General features: G+C 45.3%; 2 protein-coding genes across 2 annotated transcripts; one reads left to right on the top strand and one right to left on the bottom strand.

The window, feature by feature from the left end:
• The first annotated feature begins 343 nt into the window (after positions 1-343).
• On the top strand, positions 344-11,067 carry CD3E (CD3 epsilon subunit of T-cell receptor complex). The gene is made up of 8 exons (XM_019975743.2): positions 344-498; positions 611-719; positions 2,814-2,831; positions 7,590-7,607; positions 8,033-8,254; positions 9,099-9,266; positions 9,610-9,656; positions 10,397-11,067. Exons 2-8 carry the CDS (start codon positions 671-673, stop codon positions 10,451-10,453), a joined length of 579 nt encoding a protein of 192 aa, XP_019831302.2. The 5' UTR covers positions 344-498; positions 611-670; the 3' UTR covers positions 10,454-11,067.
• A 4,543-nt stretch (positions 11,068-15,610) lies between these two features.
• CD3D (CD3 delta subunit of T-cell receptor complex) lies at positions 15,611-19,590 on the bottom strand. The gene is made up of 5 exons (XM_019975770.2): positions 19,432-19,590; positions 17,477-17,686; positions 16,925-17,056; positions 16,611-16,654; positions 15,611-16,363 (listed from the first exon to the last, which is right to left on the bottom strand). The coding sequence occupies exons 1-5, from the start codon at positions 19,484-19,486 to the stop codon at positions 16,298-16,300; spliced, it is 507 nt and encodes a 168-aa protein (XP_019831329.2). The 5' UTR covers positions 19,487-19,590; the 3' UTR covers positions 15,611-16,297.
• Positions 19,591-20,693: the final 1,103 nt, after the last annotated feature.

The following is a 20,693-nucleotide window of genomic DNA, read 5'->3' on the forward strand; positions in this document are numbered from 1 at the left end:
CTGATCTGATAACCGTTTATACTCACATCAGCAGATTCTAAGACTGTCACTCTTTACCCTTTCCAATGCCGAATATTACATTTAAAAAATATTTTTGTAAATATTACAGGCAAAAAAAGAATGGCATCTCATGGTTTTAAATCAACATATATTTTCAAACCAACACCTTGGCCCAAGCCACGTATGCCATAAAGAAAGCAACTCTTTGGTGCTCCTCTCTCTTCCTGTCACAGCTTGTGTGGTGAGGAGGGGTATCTGAGAAGGGAGCCCCCAGTGTGCCAAGGCCTGGGCAGCTGAGTTGCAGGTATTTTTTCACAGCACCTCAGGTCTCCCTCATCCAATGGGAGGACACGGGGCCCAACTCTCCCCAGCCAACCCAGGTGGCTGCCTCCGTCTCAAACGTAGAACCCTTCAGGCCCAGAGGCCCCTTCACACTTCCTGTGTGGGGTTCAGAAACCCGCCTCCCCTCCCAGCCGTAGGTGCCTGCTTCGGAAAATGGTGAGTCTCTCTCTTACAAAGCCCCCTTTTTCATCCCAGCATTGGGAGCAATGGCCCCAGGGTCCTCAACTCCAGCAGGGGTTTTGAAAAAGTCCTCTGGTTTCTTTTTCAGAAGTTGTGAGCCAACTGGCCTCCGCCATCTTAGGTAGAGAGAGCGTCCAGTGAGGGAAGGATGCAGTCGGGGAATCTCTGGCGAGCTCTGGGACTCTGCCTCTTATTAGGTGAGTAGGATGGAATGAAAAGATGGGTGTTTCTCCAGACCATGGAAGGCTCACTGCCTAACCTGGTACTGCCCAGGGTATCAAGGAGCCTCATTTTCTAGAAAATGTAAGGAAATGTTTGTGCAGTGTTAGCACAGGGAACGAGGGCTAGGCTAGTGTGTTCCCAGAAGACCTTTCAGAGAACAGCTAAAGGAAAGCAGTTGAGGTGATCATATCTACCGAAAGCAAGGAGATCTTTGTGCCTCCGAGAAAAACCTCGTTCTGTCAGTGAACAGCCCAGCCCTTGTGAACTAACACAAAGGAGATTAGAGGAGTTAGCCTTCACTGTTTATTGCGAGGAGAATAGATAGTTGATCCCAAACTCTGCACCAACTATACAGCAAGCTTAGTATCTGAGACAATGAAGCACTTCATAATTTCCAGTCCTTTTCAGTTGACCAAGTGCTTTCGATTACTTTAGTCCTGTTGGAAGGAAGGTGGAATATAAATTGATAAGTAACTAAGAGGCTTTCCATAGCTCATATCAGACAAAGATTTTTTTTCTTTTAAGGTTGCTGTAGTAAACAGCACTCAGTAAGAGTGCCAGATACCATGCTACAAAAAGGTCTTTACCTGTGTTAACTACTTTAATCTTTACCTACACCTTGGAAGGTAAACGTTATATGTATCCTGTTTCAGTGGTCCCCAGCCTTTTTGGCACCAGGGACCAGTCTCGTAGAAGATGATTTTGCCACGGACTGGGGTGGGGGGTTCATTTCAGTATGTTTCAAGCACACCCCATTTATTGTGCAGTTTGTTTCTAATCTAATGCTGCCACTGATCTGACGAAGGTACCCATCTGTGGCCCAGAGGCTGGGGACCTCCGCCCTATTTTACAGATGTGAAAAACTAGTACTCAAAGAAGTTCAATAGCTTGTTTAAAACCACAGTTAGTAAGTGCTGAAGCTGATCTGGGAACTCAGAACTGCCTACAACCTGTGCTCTTAATGATGGCACGATGTGAGGCCAAATAGCTCATGAGGGTTTTATTTTAGAAATCTAGAAAACACTATCACAGCTGGGGCTTGCATCTCAGAGCTATAGCCATGGCGTCTCCACTTCCTGCTTCATCTTGGGTTTCTCTAGCTTGAGCGTGCACACGAGTCACCGGGGAATCTTGTTAAATTTCAACTTCTGCTTCAGTGGGTCTGGAGTGGGGCTGCCCTTCTGCCTTTATAATGAGCTCTCTGGCTCATTTGTCTCCTACCAGGGAACATGTGGAGTGTCAAGGGGCAGAGTGTGATTCCTCAAGGCATTGGGTTACAGCCCCATAGTATATACTGTGCTCTGCAGAGGGAGAGAGAGGGAATACCAAAGACCCAACCACCCCTAGAGGTTTGGCCTCATGAGAATGTGCCCAGGCTGCTCTGGTTATGGTGAGTGGGAGGGGTGTTTCATCCAATATACAGGCTGTTGATAAAATAGGTACACATGAAACTTGAAGGCGATGTCAGGGAAACTGGTCATTACAGAGAATCCGGATTACTGCTGAGTGCAGGGACTCTGGAGGACCCAGTGGAAATATGATCGGACTCTTCAATGCACAGGCGCTAGCTAATGAGTAATTGGTTTCAAGTATTCTCATCTCTGTCTCAAGTAGAAAACAAATGGAAAAACCGAACTATCAGACTAGCAGGAGTCAGAGACGGAACAAGAATCTCAATCTTTGCACCTAACCCAGAGCTTGTTTTTCTTCCACAGTCAAGAGATTTCTTTTTAAAATGGAGGCTCGGCTGCAAAACTCTCCCGCTATTTCTCCGTCTCCCCAGAAGCACCCCTCAACATTTTCTAACATCTGTTTGTCAAATGCTGTGTGTTCATGTTTAACGCTAGGTGCTTCCTTCTTCTGTCTCATCCCAAACGGACCAGAAACCCCGGGTCAGTACCCAGAAGTCCATATCACTCACTGGGTATAGGCTTAACTGTGATCCAGAAATGGGTGGGAAGGACCGCAGATGCTCAGAAATGGTCAGACTAGACTATAGAACTTTCTCTGCTTGGAATTTCAGTCACTCACAACATTTACTAACTCTTTTCTTCTTATTTATTTTCTAGTTCGTGCTTGGGCACAAGGTGAGTTATGCTTTTTCTTTCCTTGTTATCAAATCAGCCCATCTGTTTTATATTTATGAATGTTTTCACTAGACCTCCTACAGAGACCAATAAAAGGGGTTTCTCTCATCTTCTCCTTTGCCTTTTCGCCATAAGTCTAGGGATAGTTCTAGCCAAGAGGAGGAATACAACAGAGATCATAGGAAATAATGAGTGTTAACTATTCAGAAGAAAAGAATTGAGCCAACTAAAATAATGCCAAGTTTTTGTTTCCTATTTGATGTGAGTTTTTTTGTGGAGGATTTGTGGCTTGAATGCATGCCTAGAGATGCACTAAATAGGCCTCTGGGGCAGCATTTGAGTCCACATTCAGTATTACATGTCCAGGGACTTCCCAGTGGTCTAATGGTTAAGACTCTGCACTTCCAATGTGTGGGGGGCATAGGTTCCATTCCTGGTCAGGGCAATAAGATTCCACATGCTGTGGGGTATGACCAAAAAGTAAAAAAAAAAAAAAAAAGAAGAATGACACGTCCAAATACTCTGAAAGTGTGTGTGTGTGCATGTGTGTTCATGTGTGCACATGCATATGAGTGTGCCTGGCCTGGACTTACCTCCTCAGTCATAGCAGAGAGGCAGGAATATCCCAGTATTGGAAGGCTTTCTCTTCAGTCAGCTCCTCCAAATTGAGTGAACCAATTTTGTGTTAAAAGGCATGCACTGGGCCAGTCTCCATTACGTAGCCTTAATCTGCCTAAATTGTAGTGTCCTTAGAATCCTTTTTAAAAAATATATCATGGAGAATGTGTTAATGTTACCTTACTGACAGATGGGATATGTTGAGAGCCCTGATAAACTCCAGAAAAACTAATCTCTTCTGCATGCTATTGGTCATTTGGGGTTGGTTTTTGTTTATCGTTTAATTTATGCCCAATACAGATCTTCCTTTTTTGCTAGCTTTATTGGAATACAGTTGACATATAACATGGTATAAGTTTAAGGGGTACAATGTAATAATTTTATGCTTGCCTGCTAAGTCACTTCAGTTATGTCCAACTCTTTGCAACGCTAAGGACTGTAGCCTGCCAGGCTCCTCTATCCATGGGATTCTCCAGGCAAGAATTCTGGAGTGGGTTGCCATTTCCTCCTCAAGGGGATCTTCCTGACCCAGGAACAGAACCCATATCTCTATGTCTTCTGTATTGGCAGGTGGGTTCTTTACCACTAGTGCCAATTGTATTTTTAATTTTATAAATATATTTTTATATTTATGTATCGAATAGACATTATATTCAAAATGATTACTTAGGACCCTTTTTTTATAACTAATTAGCCACCAGGTTTTTTTAATGTAGAATATGAAAGAGTTTTTCCATATGCAGCCATGGAAAATTTAAATGTCCATTGTTTTCTGAAGATTGAGGGAAGAGTCCTAACCCAAGGTGGAAGGGTCTGATCTTATTAGCTGATAGAAGTGTTCCGAATAGTTTCTTTTTCAGATTCAGAAGAAATTGGTAAGAGGATTTTCGCTCTGTACAACTTCCTTTCAAATGTGGATCAAAATGACCATGACATGTCACAGTAATAAATACTAAGAGCCAGAACCATTAGAGAGAAAATATAATTATCTTTCAATAGAATCTGTATGAGATGTGCCTATGTTTGTTGCTAACTGTCAGGTCCGATTACAGCTGAGTGATGTGTATTCCTGAGCATCCATTCAGGAAAGAATATATATGCGGGTGTGGGTTGGAATTTTTGTGTATATCATGAATTCATTGAAGGCCAAAACAACACCTTATTTACTTGGCCAGATACACATGGGCTTCCCAGGTGGCTCAAACGGTAAAGAAACCACCTGCAATGCAGGAGACCTGGTTTTGATCCCTGGGTCAGGAAGATTCCCCTGGAGAAGGGCATGGTAACCCACTCCAGTATTCTTGCCTGGAGAATCCCATGGACAGAGGAGCCCAGTGGGCTACAGTCCGTGGGATCACAGAGTCGGACACGACTGAGCCACTAACACTTTACTTTTACTTCTAATACACATGGTAGGTGCTCAATGTGTGTGTGTGTGTGTGTGTGTCTGTGAACAGGTGCTCAATACCTGTTTTTTAAATGAATAAATGATCATGCATATGACTGCATCACTAGTTCCTTCCCCCTCAAGAAGCTGAAGGTCTTTGGAATTCCCTGGAAGTCCAGCAGTTAGAACTTCATACTTTCACTGTTGAGGGCCTGGGTTCAATCCCTGGTCAAGGAACTAAGATCCCACAAGCCACATGGTTCGGCAAAAAAAAAAAAAAAAGAAAGCTGATGGTCTTATTTGAAAGATAAATAATTGATAATGTAGTCTGTTTCCTGCTATGAGTAAAGAGTAAAATAAAATATAAAGAGAAGAGCGGCCAACTCTACAAAGGATATAGTTGGGAAAAGCTCCCCAGGGGAGGTGATTCTTGAGTTGAGTTTTAAAGAGTAACCTTATTTATGAGGAACAATATCTCAGGCAGTGAAGAAGGTTGTGGAGTGTGAGGCTAAGAGTCTAACTCTGAAACTAGAGCATCATAGCCTGGCTCAACTTCTTACTTGCTGAGTGTCTGAATAATTTTCTTAACTTCTCTGTGCCATAGCATTATTACATGTGAAATATAAATAATAATGATACCTAGCTTGTAGAGTTGTTATGAGGATTGACTGATTTACTTAGAATATCATCTGATGGGCGGAAAGCAGTTGGTAGAGTTTAGCTATCATTATACGGGAAATATGCAGACTAAATAATAAGCATTATAGTTTACTAAGTATACATGTTCTAGGTATTGCCCTTAATATTCTACCTGAATTTTGTCACATAATTCTCCTAACATCCTCACTCTACAGATAAGAAAACCAAGACTTAGAAAATAAATATATTGTCCAATCAGAGATATAAATATAAATGCATATTTATCTGATGCTGAAATTCATTTTTTTAAAAATATTTATTTGGCTGCACCAGGCCTTACTTGCAGTTTGTGGGATCTAGTTCCCTGACCAGAGGTCTAACCCAGCCCCCTGCACAGGGAGCACAGAGTCTTAGCCACTGGACCACCAGGAAAGTCCCTGAAACTCATTCTTTTAATCATTATGAACATGTACAAAATTTTTGTGAGCATATGTCCTGTTTCTAAGTGTAGACATCTAAGGGAATTTCCTGGTGGTCCAGTGGTTAAGACTCTGTGCTTCCACTGCAGGGACCATGGGTTCGATCCCTGGTTGAGGAACTGAAATCCCACATGCCATGGAGCACAGCCAAATAATAATAATAAAACAAGTGCTTCTAAGCATAGACATCTACGCCCTCGTATGAGATTGTATTGGTCTGCGCTTCACTACTGAATTTATGCCAAAAAGAGTTGTGAGCAATTTCTTTCACATTGCTTTTCCAAACAAACATACCATGCAGAGTGAAACTTCTATTTACTTCTATATTATTTTATGATTTCTAGTTTAATATTTCTAAGAAATATCAATGCTGAAAAATTATTTCCAAGTCAAAATATTACAGATGATCTACTGTCATTATACTCAACTCCCCATTATTAGTAGATAGGTAAACCTGCAGAATGACTTTACATTCCATATGATCTCAGCTGGAGTGCTGACTAAGCAAGTGGGTCAGTACTCTGCTCTGTTCTCCATTAGCAGGACCCCCAGAAGGAAAGAAAGAAAGTAAAAAACATTTTTCTTGAGCATCTGCAAAGCACCATCCATTTTCGGTTTCATAATCCATTTAGTTCTCACAAATACCTTGTGAGGTAGATGTTTTATCTGTTTCCCAGATGAAGAAACTGAAGCTCAGAGAAGTTAAATGATTTTCCCTTGGTCACACAGCCTAAAGCAGATCTGGGATTCAAACATAGGGTTTCTGACTCAGTCCAGCGTTCTGTCCCCATAGCACACTGTAGCAAAACACCCCCAACAGAGAGAGCGGTACCTCTGAGCGTCACGCTCTGCTCTTCCAACTGTTATATATTCAGGCTCAAGCATAGCCCAGTGCTGCCTAGGGTCCCAGCCACAGGTCTTCCAGGAAACCAGGGTCTCCCCATCCCTATTTCCTAGGGCAAAATTACCTACTCTGGGGAATTTGGCTGGATCCCCAAATTTTATTAGTGGATTTCAGTTGTCCACACCAATAGTTCCAACATATATAACTAAGAGTTGATTGCACTGAGATATAATTTAAAATACTGTCACTTTTTATTAGAAGAATTATTTCTTTAAAATGTATACAGAACTTCACATAGTTTAAGGGTAATAACATGAAAGTGGCATGGAATAAGAAGAAAGATATTTGATCTCTACTATGAGGGTTTCTGTTAGTTATAAGAAAGAACTTCTGAATAACGAAAAACAGATGAGTATAAGAATCAGTGATTCAAAGAAATGAAGGTCTTCATCTCTGAGAAGGATATGATATCCTTTTCATATCTATCTGGAATATGGCCCTTGCTAATGCAAGAGAGTAAGTTTGAAGACGTCTAGAATTTTTCAGCTTTAGGATTCTAAGACTTTTTGAGCTTTACATGCTGATACATTCTCTGTTTGATACACCTGAGTTGTGTCTATGAGCATATCTCTTAGGCCTGGTACATAACTCATCTTCAAGACATGGGGCTCCCAAAAAATTCTCTGGGAATTCTTAGAGACAGTGTCTAACTCCACTCAAAATTTTTTACCCACAATTTAAACTTCAACCAAGGTTATTTTCTTACCATTCTTTCCTTTTTTCATTTTCAGATGCTGATGAACAGAAACGTAAGTTTTTCAGTCTCTTACGCCTGCCCTATCAATGATGCAGATCTGTGGTTGGGAAGAAGCACCTGATTGAGGGAGATTAACCCCAAGAACTGAGGCCCTCCCAACATTTCTAACTCCCCATTTTAGAAACATTACAAATAAGGACTTCTATAGATTTTCTTTATTTTCACCCTCTCCTTCCAAGTCCCCATGTCCATGCCTAAACTCTGAAGTCATCTTCAGGAGGTTCTCTAGGGCCCCTTCTCCTGCGTCTCTCCTCTTTCATATCCTTTAGCCAACAGAGTCGCCTTTTGACAAGAAAATCTGAGATCTAGGATGTCAGATGACTTTCTGCATTTGGTTGCTTCTTTGGCTACTAACTTGCCTTAAATGTTACTGGTTTCTCTTTTTAAATTTCCCTTCTCTTCTCTCCCATTCCCCAGCATATGAAGTCTCCATCTCTGGAAACACTGTTGAGCTGACATGCCCTAGAGAGTTTGAAGGTGAAATACATTGGAAACAAAATGATGAACAAATGAAAGGCTATACTGGGAAACAGCTGTTACTGGAAAACTTTTCAGAAATGGATAACAGTGGTTATTATCAGTGCTACATGACCGAAGGCAACAAGGAGGCCGCACACACGCTGTACCTGAAAGCAAGAGGTAATACAGGTCTTCAGAGCAAGCTCTACTAGACTCTTCAGGGAGGATATTTTAAAATCGCATTCTCAGGATTTCCCCTTACCCAACTCACAGTTCCCTGGCAACTTTGTGCTTCCCCTGTACTCAATCCAAGACTATCTGGGGCCACACATCATCAGTGTTTTCTGAAATATAGATTAAACATCAATATAGGGCTGATAGGGTAACCTTAGCACTAGATCCAAAACAACTTCCCAAGAGACAGGACTGGGTATCCTGTCTGCATTACATCCTGTCCAGAAAATATGGAACCCCAATATTAGTTTATCTGATGCTTTATCCAGACATGAATTCTTCAGGATTTGCAAAAAGGACTCAAAGCTACTCTATGAAAATGTCATAAACTAAGGCATAATCATAAACAATAATGACAGCTAACAATCAATGAATGCTTACTAAGTTTCAAGCACTATATCAAACACTTGCCTGGGCATTTCATATAATCCTCTTACCAAGTATATGGGTTCAGTGCTATTTTACTTCCATTTTATATATGAAGAAACAGAAGCTTTGCAGGTTCAACACACATTTCCGAATTCTCACAACTAGTGAGTCATGTAGCGGGGCTTTGAACCCAGGACTGTCTGACTGACTCCAGAGTCTCTACCCATGAACACCACACTTCGTTTGTTGTTATAAAGGTGCTGAAGCAGCCTGGGGGCAGAGGGAGGGGTGTCTGGCCACGGCAGGTACGTGAGTACTAAAGGTCGAGAACGAGCTTCATTTGTTCCTTCCTCATCTCCGGTGTCCTGTGTCTTCCTTTCTGGGGGATTTCTCTTCTTCTCCCCCGACCCCTGCCTCACAGTGTGTCAGAACTGCATGGAGGTGAATCTGATGGAGGTGGCCACAATCATCGTGGTTGACATCTGTGTCACTCTGGGCTTGCTGCTGCTGGTGTATTACTGGAGCAAGAGCCGAAAGGCCAAAGCCTCGCCTATGACGAGAGGAGCGGGTGCTGGCGGTAGGCCTCGGGGTAAGATCACGGAGGAGATGCCCACCAAGGAGGGGATGTCTGGCCTGGACCAGGTCAAGACAGCTTCTCTAGAACAGTCATGGTATGGCCAAGATCTTGACACAGAATGTCCCATCTCAGATTACTCAGAAACCATGGAAGGACCTTGAGCAGAGGTCACAAAATGATAAGAACTGTGTAGGGTCATCAGAGATGGGATGGAAAAAAGGCAAAGAAAAATAGCAGCTGGAGCAGAAAAAACTGAGAAGTAGAGGGGAGTTCGCCATCCTGGATTTGGGTCTCATTTTCACGAGATTGGTGTGTCCTCTTGGAAATGAATCGTTTTCCCTTCCCTCCTTTGCAGGACAAAACAAGGGGAGGCCACCCCCTGTACCCAATCCAGACTATGAGGTAATGAGGGACACAGTGGGGGAGGGGAATTTCTAGGGGAGAAAGGGACAGGTGGGACTATCCACCTGGCCTGTCAGACACTTCAAGGCCCCTCCTTCAGGGCTCCAGGACAACCCACAATGTGCCCGCCTCTATCATGGTAGAACGCGGTCATCTCAAAGGCTGCAGGGTTCCCACAGCCACAAGCAGTGGGGGTGGCGGTGTCACTCCTCTTTCTCTGGTTTATTCATTAATTAGCTCAGGAGCAGCCATGGGGAATACCATACACCCAACTCAAACACCATAAACTCGTGACTGCCATCCCACCAGCATGTACCTACCAGCTGATCTGGCAAGTAAAGAGTTACTGCCTGACACGGCAGAGAATCACCAGGACTGTTCTAATTGATCGGTGTGTATGCACCACCAATGGTTAAATATTTTGCATGTCACACCTGGAAAAACTCAACAAATATTTACTGAGCACCAGTCAAGCATGTGGCATTTACTTTTGCATGAGTGACTTCACTTAATTCTGACAAAAGCCCTAAGAAGTGGTCCTTTAGTTTCCCATTTTTGAGATGGGAAAACTAAGGTTCACAGGAGGTGACCAGATCAATTCTCTTACCAGTTGAGCCCACCTCCTGCCTCCTAGCCTAGGATCTTCCCATTGCTCTAAAGCTAATTCTGCAGAAGCCCTTCTTTCTCAGGAATGACTTCCTCCCACCCTGCTGACCACCCGCTCTCTATTCCACCTCTAGCCCATCCGGAAAGGCCAGCGGGACCTGTATGCTGGCCTGAATCAGAGAGGCGTCTGACAACTCCTGACACCATCTCCCACTGACCCAGGTCTGCCTCCTCTCCAGGCCTGCCACTCCCTGTTTGTTCCCTGGGCAAATCTTGGACCCCACAGGAGAACTGTTCCTCTGCCTTGTGGGAAGCTTCCACCCTCAGCCTTGTCCCCACAGCCTCCTTCCTGCCTTCTCTGCTGGCGCCCAGTCCAAGGATATTGCTGCCTTATTATCCTTTGAAACATCACAGCTACTCACCCCTTCACACCTGGTTGGCCTTCTTGTCAGGATATTTATTTCCGTTCTTCACCCCACCCTGCCCCCATTTGTTCCTTCCCCAGTGGATATTACTATTCCCCTTGGTTCCCTCTTTCTCTTGCAGAGAAATTGCCCCATCCCTAACTATTCCACCTACCTTTCTCTGTTTCTAGCTCTCTGTTTGGAAACCCTTGGTGGGAATGGACTGGGTAAATGCTGGCAGAGGTCCTGCCCTGTTCACAGACCCCAACCCAGAGCTCGTTCTGTGCCCCCTCCCTCCCTGTGTCCACTGCAGACTCCTAGATGGTCATTTGTAGCTCCATGAATGTGCTAAATTCCTTGTCAGCTGAGAAAGAAAAGAAATAAAGTGTATTTGGCTGAAAGAGTTGCTGTCCCTCTTTTCTGGGAAGCCCTCAGGCTGTCTTGTTTCCTGAACAACACAGGTCCTCCCTACCTTTGACTGTATTCCTAGCTATGACCTCAAATGCAAGTACTACCTGTTTCCACAACTGGAACAGGCCTTACCTGAAGCTCTCTTTGAAAAGGGCATCAGGGAATAAATCAAAGAGGGGCAGGGGGTGGGGGGTGGATATAGAGAAAGGGAAGGAGGCAGAGAGGAAAGAAATGAAGATGGAAAAGAAAAAGAAGGGAGGGAGGGAAGGGAAGGAGGGAAGAGAGAAAGAAAGAAAGAAAGAAAGACAGGGAGAAAAAGAATCATTTGACTAATCCCTTTTGGAGAAAAACAGCAAGAATAACAAAGAGTGCCTGATGAATGCTCCGTTCAGAAAACGGGTGAGACAGAAATAAAGGTCTTAAAAGGCAGATGAAGGCAGCGGAAAGAAAAGAGGAGGTGAAGGGGTGTGTGTCAGCGGGTGTTGGGATGTGGGGGAGGGGAATACAGATTTCCACGCTGCCTCGAGAAGGAAGCCCCTCCGAGGAGAGGAGGAGCCGCCCGGGTGCTGGGGGAGGGGAGGGAGGAGGTGGAGGTGCGGCAGAGCAGGGATCTCTGCCTCTGCTGCGAGAAGTAGTGCAAGGCAGCCAGAAGCCGGCTGTGGTCTAGCCGCCCGGATGTGGGCTGCGCTCTGAGTGAGGGTGATGGGCGCAGAGCAGCAGGGCCCATGTGGGAGGCCTTCCTTTTCGACCTCCCAAGGCACATGCTCAGCTTGCAAAGGGCCTTCACAGGAGCACTGAGGCTCTCTCAGCCCAGTTCAAATCAGCCGGCTTTCTGCACTCAGAAAACCCTGCTGACCACAGGACTATTTAAGAGTGTGACCACGACTCAGAAAAGTCCTCTGTGGTTTGCAGACCCCCATATACTGTACACATTCAGCCTCGGTCTTGTGGCTGCTGTTTCTGTTTACTGGCCTGCGTTGAAGTTACGTCTGTCCTTGTAAGCAGCACTTAGGCTCAAAAGGAATCTCCATGACGTTGACCGTGACTAGCTGCTGATCAGCAGGCTGGTCCAAGGGTGGTAGTTCTGTCCCAGGTGCATATAATGGTGCCCACCAAGGGAGGTGTGGCTCAGCATAGTGAATGCAATAATAGCGAACATTTAGGAAGCATTTCCTCTGCTCTAGGAGAAGGCAATGGCACCCCACTCCAGTACTCTTGCCTGGAAAATCCCATGGACAGAGGAGCCTGGTAGGCTGCAGTCCATGAGGTCGCAGAGTCGAATAGGACTGAGCAGCTTCACTTTCACTTTTCACTTTCATGCATTGGAGAAGGTAATGGCAACCCACTCCAGTGTTCTTGCCTGGAGAATCCCAGGGACAGGGGAGCCTGGTGGGCTGCCGTCCATGGGGTCACACAGAGTCAGACACGACTGAACTGACTTAGCAGCAGCAGCAGCAGAAATTGTGCTTGAGGGCTTCTCTGGTGTCTCAGTGGAAAAGAATCCACCTGCCAATGTGGGAGACTTAGGTTCGATCCCTGGGTCAGGAAGATCCCCTGGAGAAGGAAATGGCAACCCACTTAGGTATTCTTGCCTGGAAAATCCCATGGACAGAAGAGCTTGACAGGCTACAGTCCATGGAGTCACGAAAGAGTTGGGCACGACTTAGTGACGAAACAACAACAACAGAAATCGTGCTTAGCACTCTATAAGAGTTACCTTGTTTCATCCTGTGACAACTGAGAAGATAGATGTTGTCTTTATTTTACAGATGAGGATATGGGGCTCAAAGAGGTGAAGTTACTCACCCAAAGTGCATAGTCAGTCAGGGACAGAGCTGGAATTAGCAACCCAGGCTGTCCAACTCCTATGCTTCCAACAGGTACCCAGTGCTGACTGTGATCATTAGAAACACTCTCCATTTTCCTGACTTAAAAATTCTGTATTGAATTGCTTAGGTATTCCTCCTATGAGAGCTTTTCTAATCATTCATGTGACAGACCAGCACTCTGCTAAGTACTAAAAGGAAACAAATGGATTCTGTTTTTAGGGAGTTTACAATTATGTAAGAGAGGCCAACTATGCAAAAAACAACAGAACAAATGTGAGTTTGCATAGGAGTACTACAGATGGTATTATCAGTGTTCCTAAGAAGTACTGGGAGAATCGAGGTGGTCGGCGAAAGCTCCACAGAGAGGGGGAGACTTGAGCTGGGTCTTGAAGGGAAGGATAGATAGAATCTGAAGACAAAAGAGAAGGCATTCCACCCACTAGGAAGAAATAGAGAACCGAAATAGCCCTTTAGCTAGTAAATAAATTGAATTAAGATTAAAACACTTAAGGATAAATCTGACCAAAAAACGTGTTCACGGGGGCTTCCCTGGTGGCTCAGTGGTAAAGAATCAGCCTGCCAATGCAGGAGACAGGGCTTCGATCCCTGATCCAGGAAGATTCCGTGTGCCTCGGAGCAACAAAGCCCGTCCACCACAACTCTTGAGCCTGTGCTTTAGAGCCCAGGAGCCGCAGCTACAGAGCCCACGTGCTGCAGCTACTGAAGTCTTCACGCCCTACAGCCTGTGCTCCTCAGCGAGAGAAGCCACTGCAACTAGAGTAGCCCCTGCTCAACATAACTAGAGAACTAGAGAAAAGCCCCTGCAGCAACAAAGAGCCAGGTCAGCCAAAAAAAAAAAAATTATTTTTAAAAAGGAGATCTGCCTTCTAATTTATAAAAAAGATGTGTTCATGGATTGGAAGACTCCATATCACTAGGATATCTGTTCGCACCAAACTGATCAATAAATTTGAACCAATCCCGATCAAATTCTCAGTAGGCATTCTGTAGTAACTGAGAAGCCAATTCATATGGGACTGAAAAGAGAAGAGTTAGACTACTTTCTTTAAAAATTTTATCCCAGCCATTCCACTCCTGAGTACTTATCCAATAGAAATAAGAGTGTATGTCCTTGTATGTATGACCTATATAATGACTTATATATGAATGTTCATAGAAACGTAATTGTAATAGCCAAAACAAAGAACCACTCAAAAGACAATCAAGGGGTGAATGGATAAACAGCTTGTGGTATATCCATTCAATGGAATACTACTAACATTAGAAAGGAATGAGCTATTAATAGATGCAACAAGATGATGAACCTCAAAATAATTATGCTGAATGTAAGGAGCCAGACCAAAAAGGGGTATATATTATATTATTTCACTTAACATAAAACTCTAGAAAATTGGAAACTGATCTATATGACAGAAAGCTAGTAGTTGCCTGGAGGATAAACGGCTAAGGGAAAATCTGCATGCAAAAGGTCACAAGAAAACTGTCTAGAGTGTTGAGTAGGTTCATACTTACCAAGCATGATGATGTTTCACAAATGTATACGTATGCCAAAGCTTATGAAATTTCACACTTTAAATATATGTAGTTTATTCATCGCACTTTACTTCAATAAAGCTATGTTTTAAAAGCACACAAAAAGGGAGGGAGCTGAAGGGACCCAAGTTTCCAGAAGGGCTCAGGTGAATGTCAGTGTTTCTCAACCCTGTCTTCACATTTGAATCACCTGAGGCACAATATAATCAGACTCTCTGAGGGTGGCACACAGGCATCAGGACTTCGAAAGCTCCCCAGGAGATCCAATGTCCAGCAAATGTTGAGAACTGGTGAGTAATAGAGGGGGGATGTAAGGGTATATGAGGCGCATAGGGTCAGAGGAGGTGTGCAGTGCATGGGAAGGACATGAGCATCGGTGCAGTGCAAGCCATGGAAGCCTTGCCCAGGGAGGACAGATCCTGTGTAAAAGAGGGATCTAGGGCTAGGACTGCAGCAGAGGGTATAAAGGGAAGGAATAACTCATAACCATGAATGAAGCATGTGTAAATTGGAAGTTCATTCAGTCTCTAACAAAGTCAGAGTTTGTATGTATGTCAAGGAGATAGGGAAGAATTATCCATATCTCTGGCTATGTGGTTGTTAATAATTTTCTCTTTTGGGAACCCTGGCCTAAGAAACCCCCGCTCTCATTAAACTGCCCTGAAGTTCCTTGAATTACTCTTATACAGAGAATAGAAAGAGGGTTTCCCACCCATGGTAGACAGGAAAGGGCATAAAGGACACAAAAGAAGAAGTGGCTTCAATTCTTCCCTAAACCAGAGAGTCTTTGAATTGGAGCTGCTTCAGAATTACCTGGGGACCCAAGCATGTTCCCAAGTGGGACCCAAGTGTGTATTTTTGATTTTTTTTCAAGTTGTGCTTACAATTTTTTTTTTTTGGCTTTGCAGTATGCAGGATCTTAGTTCCCAGCCAGGGATTGAACCCAGGCCCCCTGCATTGGAAGTGCAGAATCTTAACCACTGGACTGCCAGGGAAGTCACTGTATTTTTAAAATAAATCCCAAAGTTTCAGAACAACTACTAACCCAATGGCTAAAGATGACATCTATTGAAAATATCCCAATTCCCCACCCAGTCTCAGACTCCAGCTTTCCAAGTGGGTGGAAAAAGATCATATGTTTTAACTGATGAAGAGTTTCTGATGCCAGTTTATTATGCAGAAGGCAAGGTGGAGCAGGGACAGGTTCTGGGGAAAGAAAACAGAATGGTACCTTCTATACAGGGAAATGGGTACTAAAGAGGCCTTGACTGAAACTTCCTCATAGTTGGTAGCCACAAGTCCACATGGGGTCATAAAGCCCCTTAGCAGAAGTGGGACTTTGTCATACACATTCTCAGAGCCTTGATTAGGAGTGATTCTCCAGGGCCCTCGATGTCTCTGCTACCTCTGCTTGTGATGTCATGGAAACTTCTATGTGGCCTGTGTGTACATAAAGACAGCAGCCCGTCCTCGCCTGTGGTGAGGAAGTCAAAGCTGTAGAAGGATTGTAACAGGGGCTAGAGCCAAGAGAGTGCAGCAGGGCTGGTCCTGCATCCAGGGAGCCCACCAGTGGGACAGAAACACCAGTGGGTCAGGATATGGTGAGAGGTCACCCATCACACAGTCCATGGGGGGCAGAGGACGCAAGTCATGAAGGAAGGACACAGGTGGGCAGTGAGGGCAAGGGCCCAGCCAGGTCAGGGCCACTCCCACGGCATGCCCAGGAACCTTCAAAAATCCAGGCGCCTGCTAAGCAGAGGAGGACATCTTTCTTGGCTGAGCAAGGAGAGAAGGTCCAGTTGATAACTGATGGGCCTAGAAGCCACCAGCATCAGGTTCATTTGTTCCGAGCCCACTTATCACCAAGACGACTGTACTGAGCATCATTGCGCTCTCGAAGGGGCTAAGAGATGAGAAGGGGGAACAGGGAGGCAGGGTCAGAACTCTCCCATGGGGAATCCCAGCAGACCCCAGAGATGAGAGCTCATGGGACTCCCCAGTGATGAATTCCCCACTAGGACCTTCTCTATCTCTCTCTCTCTCTCTCTCACACACACACACACACACACACACACTTTAAACTTAGTGTCAGGCTCTCCATCCCCACTCACTCCTACCCCCATTCTCATCTTTCTCCCCTCAGGGCTCACCTGATAGAGTTGGTCATTCCCCATCAGAGCTTGAGTGTCAGCAGCTAGAAGAACCAGAGAAAAAGGGTCAGCAAAAGCCAAAGAGGTGGCACAGGGAGGCCCATGAATGCTGCCGGGGGACTGCAGCTACAAACACCCTCAGAAGTCTGCATGAGCTTTGTGGGTACCCAAGTGCTGTCAGTAACCAGTTGTAGAAATCCTTAGGAGATTGCAATGGTGACGCCCAGATGAGGCACAACCCAATGCCAGCCCCATTCCTTAGCAGGTATACACACACAGCCACAACATATACATGCTCGGTCCCTTCCACCTACCCCTGGAGAATCTTCCAGTCTCATGTCCAGCAAAGCAGTAGACACCCAAAGCAAGGAGCACAGTGGCAATGATGTCGGTGATGATCATGCCTGCCAGGGTGGCTGTGTCCAGCTCCACACAGTTCTGGCACACTGTGGGGGAAGGGAGGCCAGAAGAGAAGGGGAGGGTCTTCAAGATCAGGGAACCATGCCTCTTAGGGCAGCCCTAGGAGCGCTCATGTCAAGATCCAAACTTGGAAAAAGAGCCTTGCTCCATCCACTTTTAACCTTCAGTCCAAGAAGTAGTCTCAGGTTTGTAGGAACTTTAAAAAGGCAGTAGGCCAACCACGCTCCAGACCAAGCCCCTACTGCTTGGGTCACAAGACTACTATTGCTCTTTTACCATTAAGCTCTTTCCCACTCAAGGCTTCAAAATCTGGTTCATATCCTTACAAGAGCAAGCCAGTTTGTTGAGAGCACAGATGGGTACACTGGAGCTCCCTCCAGCAAGGAAGTTCCCATGTCCAGAAGCCCCCACCTATTCCACCCCCAAAGGATCCTGGAAGCACATACTTCGATAGTATACTTGCAGAATAAGTTGTTGGGTGTTTTCACCACACTGATACATTCCTCTTGGGTCCTGGATACGTTTTCCTAAGTCCCGAGTTTTATTATTGCCTGACACCTCTTGTCCTTCTGTTCCTTGTAGCAATGTGATGCTGGAATTGCATTCCAACATTACTTTGTCCTCAGGTTCCAGCACTTTTAGAATGCGGGGATTCACTAAGAAAAAAAAAAAAAAATACCACGACTGGAGCCAGCTCTTTAGTCTGCACCAGACCACTGTTCTGCTGAGGCTCATTACTTAAGAAGGACCACTATCCAAGTCTAGAACAGTTCGAGGTTTCTGCTGAGAGAGACGGAAGTCACAAGAGAAAGGCTTCAGCAGGCACCCCACAAACTGCCGAGGCCAAGAAGGACACAGAGGGGGGTGGTAGGGAGGTCCAAGAGGGAGGGGACATATATATGCATATAGGTGATTCTCTTCATCGTACAACAGAAACTAAGACAGCATTGTAAAGAAATTATCCTCCATTTAAAAAAAGAGAGAAGGACATGATGTAATCCAAACAGAGGACAGGCCCTGATGAACACAGAGCAAAAAAGGAAATCATGGAGTTGGGTTAATCCAAAACCTTCATGGAAATGTGTTCAGATCATTGAATAGAAGTAGCAAGGGAGCCCAGAATGCTAAAACACCCAAGAGATATTGAAAGGCAGAAGAATGGTTCTCAATTGGAGATGTCCACATTATTTTTCTCTAAGAAAACTTCTAATTCTACTTCCCAGTCACCTGCCACACTCCAACATCAACTTCTCATATTCTTTCCCTCCTCCTCACTCATGGTCAACCACTGCCCAGAGAATGGTCTACCAAAGCCTTTCCCAGGGCCAGTGATGGCTGGGGATAGGAGCGAAGCTAATATGAATTACCACTCCAGTGGTCCAAAAGGGGACCTAAGGCAAATCCCATGTAAAGATTTTCAGTTGTTCTATCTATGCCTGGGGGAGAGGGTCAGAAAAAAATTTTTTTTTATTGAATCCTTTCTTGGGGCTCCACACAAGTCAAGTCTTGTGGGGAGTTTAAGGGCTGGATGTATGCACAGCATCTTTTTAGGACTACTGAATTGCTATGACTGAGAATATCTCCACAGCCCACAGAGGCACTGGAATGTGTATCTCCAATCCCAGGGAAAAGTGGAATCTACATTGTCCCTGAGATTCATAGTCAGTTACCAATTTGGATAGAAGAGCATCTTTTAGAAAATCCCCCACAGAGCCATTCCTTGTGCCTGTCAAGAAAGCATGCATATATTCTCAGGGAGACACACGAACATCAGATGTTCCACATCATACACTCATGTCTTCCTTGGGGATCCATTTCCAGTGGAAATCCTGGATCTCCCAAAGAAGCTGACTGCTAAGGTAACCACTCATCCCGGTTTGCCTGGAACTGAGGGAATTCCTGGAACATCAGACTATCAGTTTTAAAACCATGCAAGCTGGGCTGAGTGCATCATGCTATCACCCCAAATCCGCCCTCACTCCTGCTCAGCCGCAATTAAACTTCTCTCTTATAGCATTCCCCTGAGTGCTGGGCCATGGCCCCAGGTGGTGATGTATGGTGTCCACATGACCTGGAGTCCTGGACCCCGGAGGCTATCTACCCTAGACGGAACAAAGCTCCCAGTACCAGCCCTAGGCTCAGGTGCACATCTGCTACAAAACTTCCTATAGACCTCTGGCCTGAGGTCTTCAGAGAGACATTGAAGGCCAAGATGCCGCCCTAGTTAGTCAGTCAAAGCCAAAAGAGCCTGTGCTTCCCAGACCCTGTGTTACATCCCAACACGGCCCTCCTTGACAACACCGGAGTACTGAGGCGCTTTCGAATGGACCTCATTCCAGGTGGTAATGTCCCTCTCAGGTCCCTTCCCCACGATGCCTCGGTGCACTCGGGGAAGCCTTACCTTGGGAGAGAAGGGCAGCCAGTATCAGGCAAGAGAGAAACCTGCTGTGCTCCATCTCCCAGCAGAATTCATCCAGGAGACAGACACAGGTCACAGACTATCAGCCGGGGTTAAAGCCGCCTTTCCCCAACTGACTCATGGGTACCCGGAAAAAGTAAAGGGTGGGGGAGGAACTAGAAAACGCCTATTTCTCTGTCTGCTCTTGGTGACAGGAGCGGCTGGGGTAGAGGTAGGCTGGGGGTGGGGTAGGAAAGAAGCAGCTGCAAATCACTCTCTCTCAGAGTGTGGAGTGTGGGGGTGGGGTAGAAGCTGGAAGCGGAGGCTATGGAAAAGGATGCTGGGACTTCTAGGAAGTAGAAGGAGATTCAGGGTGTCCTTTCTTGAGTTGCTGATGAAAAATAAGAAACTAAGTTCCTGCCGTCTATGGGGTCGCACAGAGTCGGACACGACTGAAGCGACTTAGCAGCAGCAGCAGCAGCAAGTTCCTGTCAGCAACATCATTACATTTACTCACCATCTGAAAACTGCCACTTCTCAAAACCCTTGATAGAAGATGTGAATCCCATTCTATAAGCCAGACCAGCTAGGTTTCTTCCTTTTCTGGTCTTTCTTGGGACCCTGCCCAAGCTCCTTCTTGGGCCTCCTGAGGTACCAGACTAAGTAGCTTCTTATCAGCGGGAGGTTGGCCTTTGGGGGCCCCCTAATGAGAGATTTGCATTCTGGCTCCAATACTGTCTACCTGCTGCATCTGCGCCAGTCACAGAATTCTCCAGAGACTAATTCCCTCAGTATCATGAAAAGAATTCAAACAGAATCTTTTATTGTGCCTGACACTTCATAGGACTTCCCTGTAGCTCAAACTGTAAAGAATCTGCCTGCAATGCAGGAGGCCTGGGTTCGATCCCTGGGTCGGGAAGATCCTCCGGAGAAGGGAATGGCAATCCATTCCAGTATTCTTGCTTGGAGAACCTCATAGACAGAGAAGCATGGAGGACAACAGTTCGTGGGGTTGCAAAGAGTCGGACATGACTGAGCAACTAACACTTAATACTGACACTTCACATGTGCTAAGTAAGAGTTATTAATAACAATATGATTGGGACTTCCCTTATGGTCCAGTGGCTAAGACTCCCAATGCAGGGGCCCTGGGTTCGGTCCCTGGTCAGGAAACTAAATCCCACACACCACAGCTAAGAGTTCACATGCCACAAAGAAGACCAAAGATTCCACGTGCTGCAACTAAGATCTGCACAACCAAATAA

The sequence above is a fragment of the Bos indicus genome, chromosome 15 (assembly GCF_029378745.1).
Source record: "Bos indicus isolate NIAB-ARS_2022 breed Sahiwal x Tharparkar chromosome 15, NIAB-ARS_B.indTharparkar_mat_pri_1.0, whole genome shotgun sequence".
NCBI lineage: Eukaryota > Metazoa > Chordata > Mammalia > Artiodactyla > Bovidae > Bos > Bos indicus.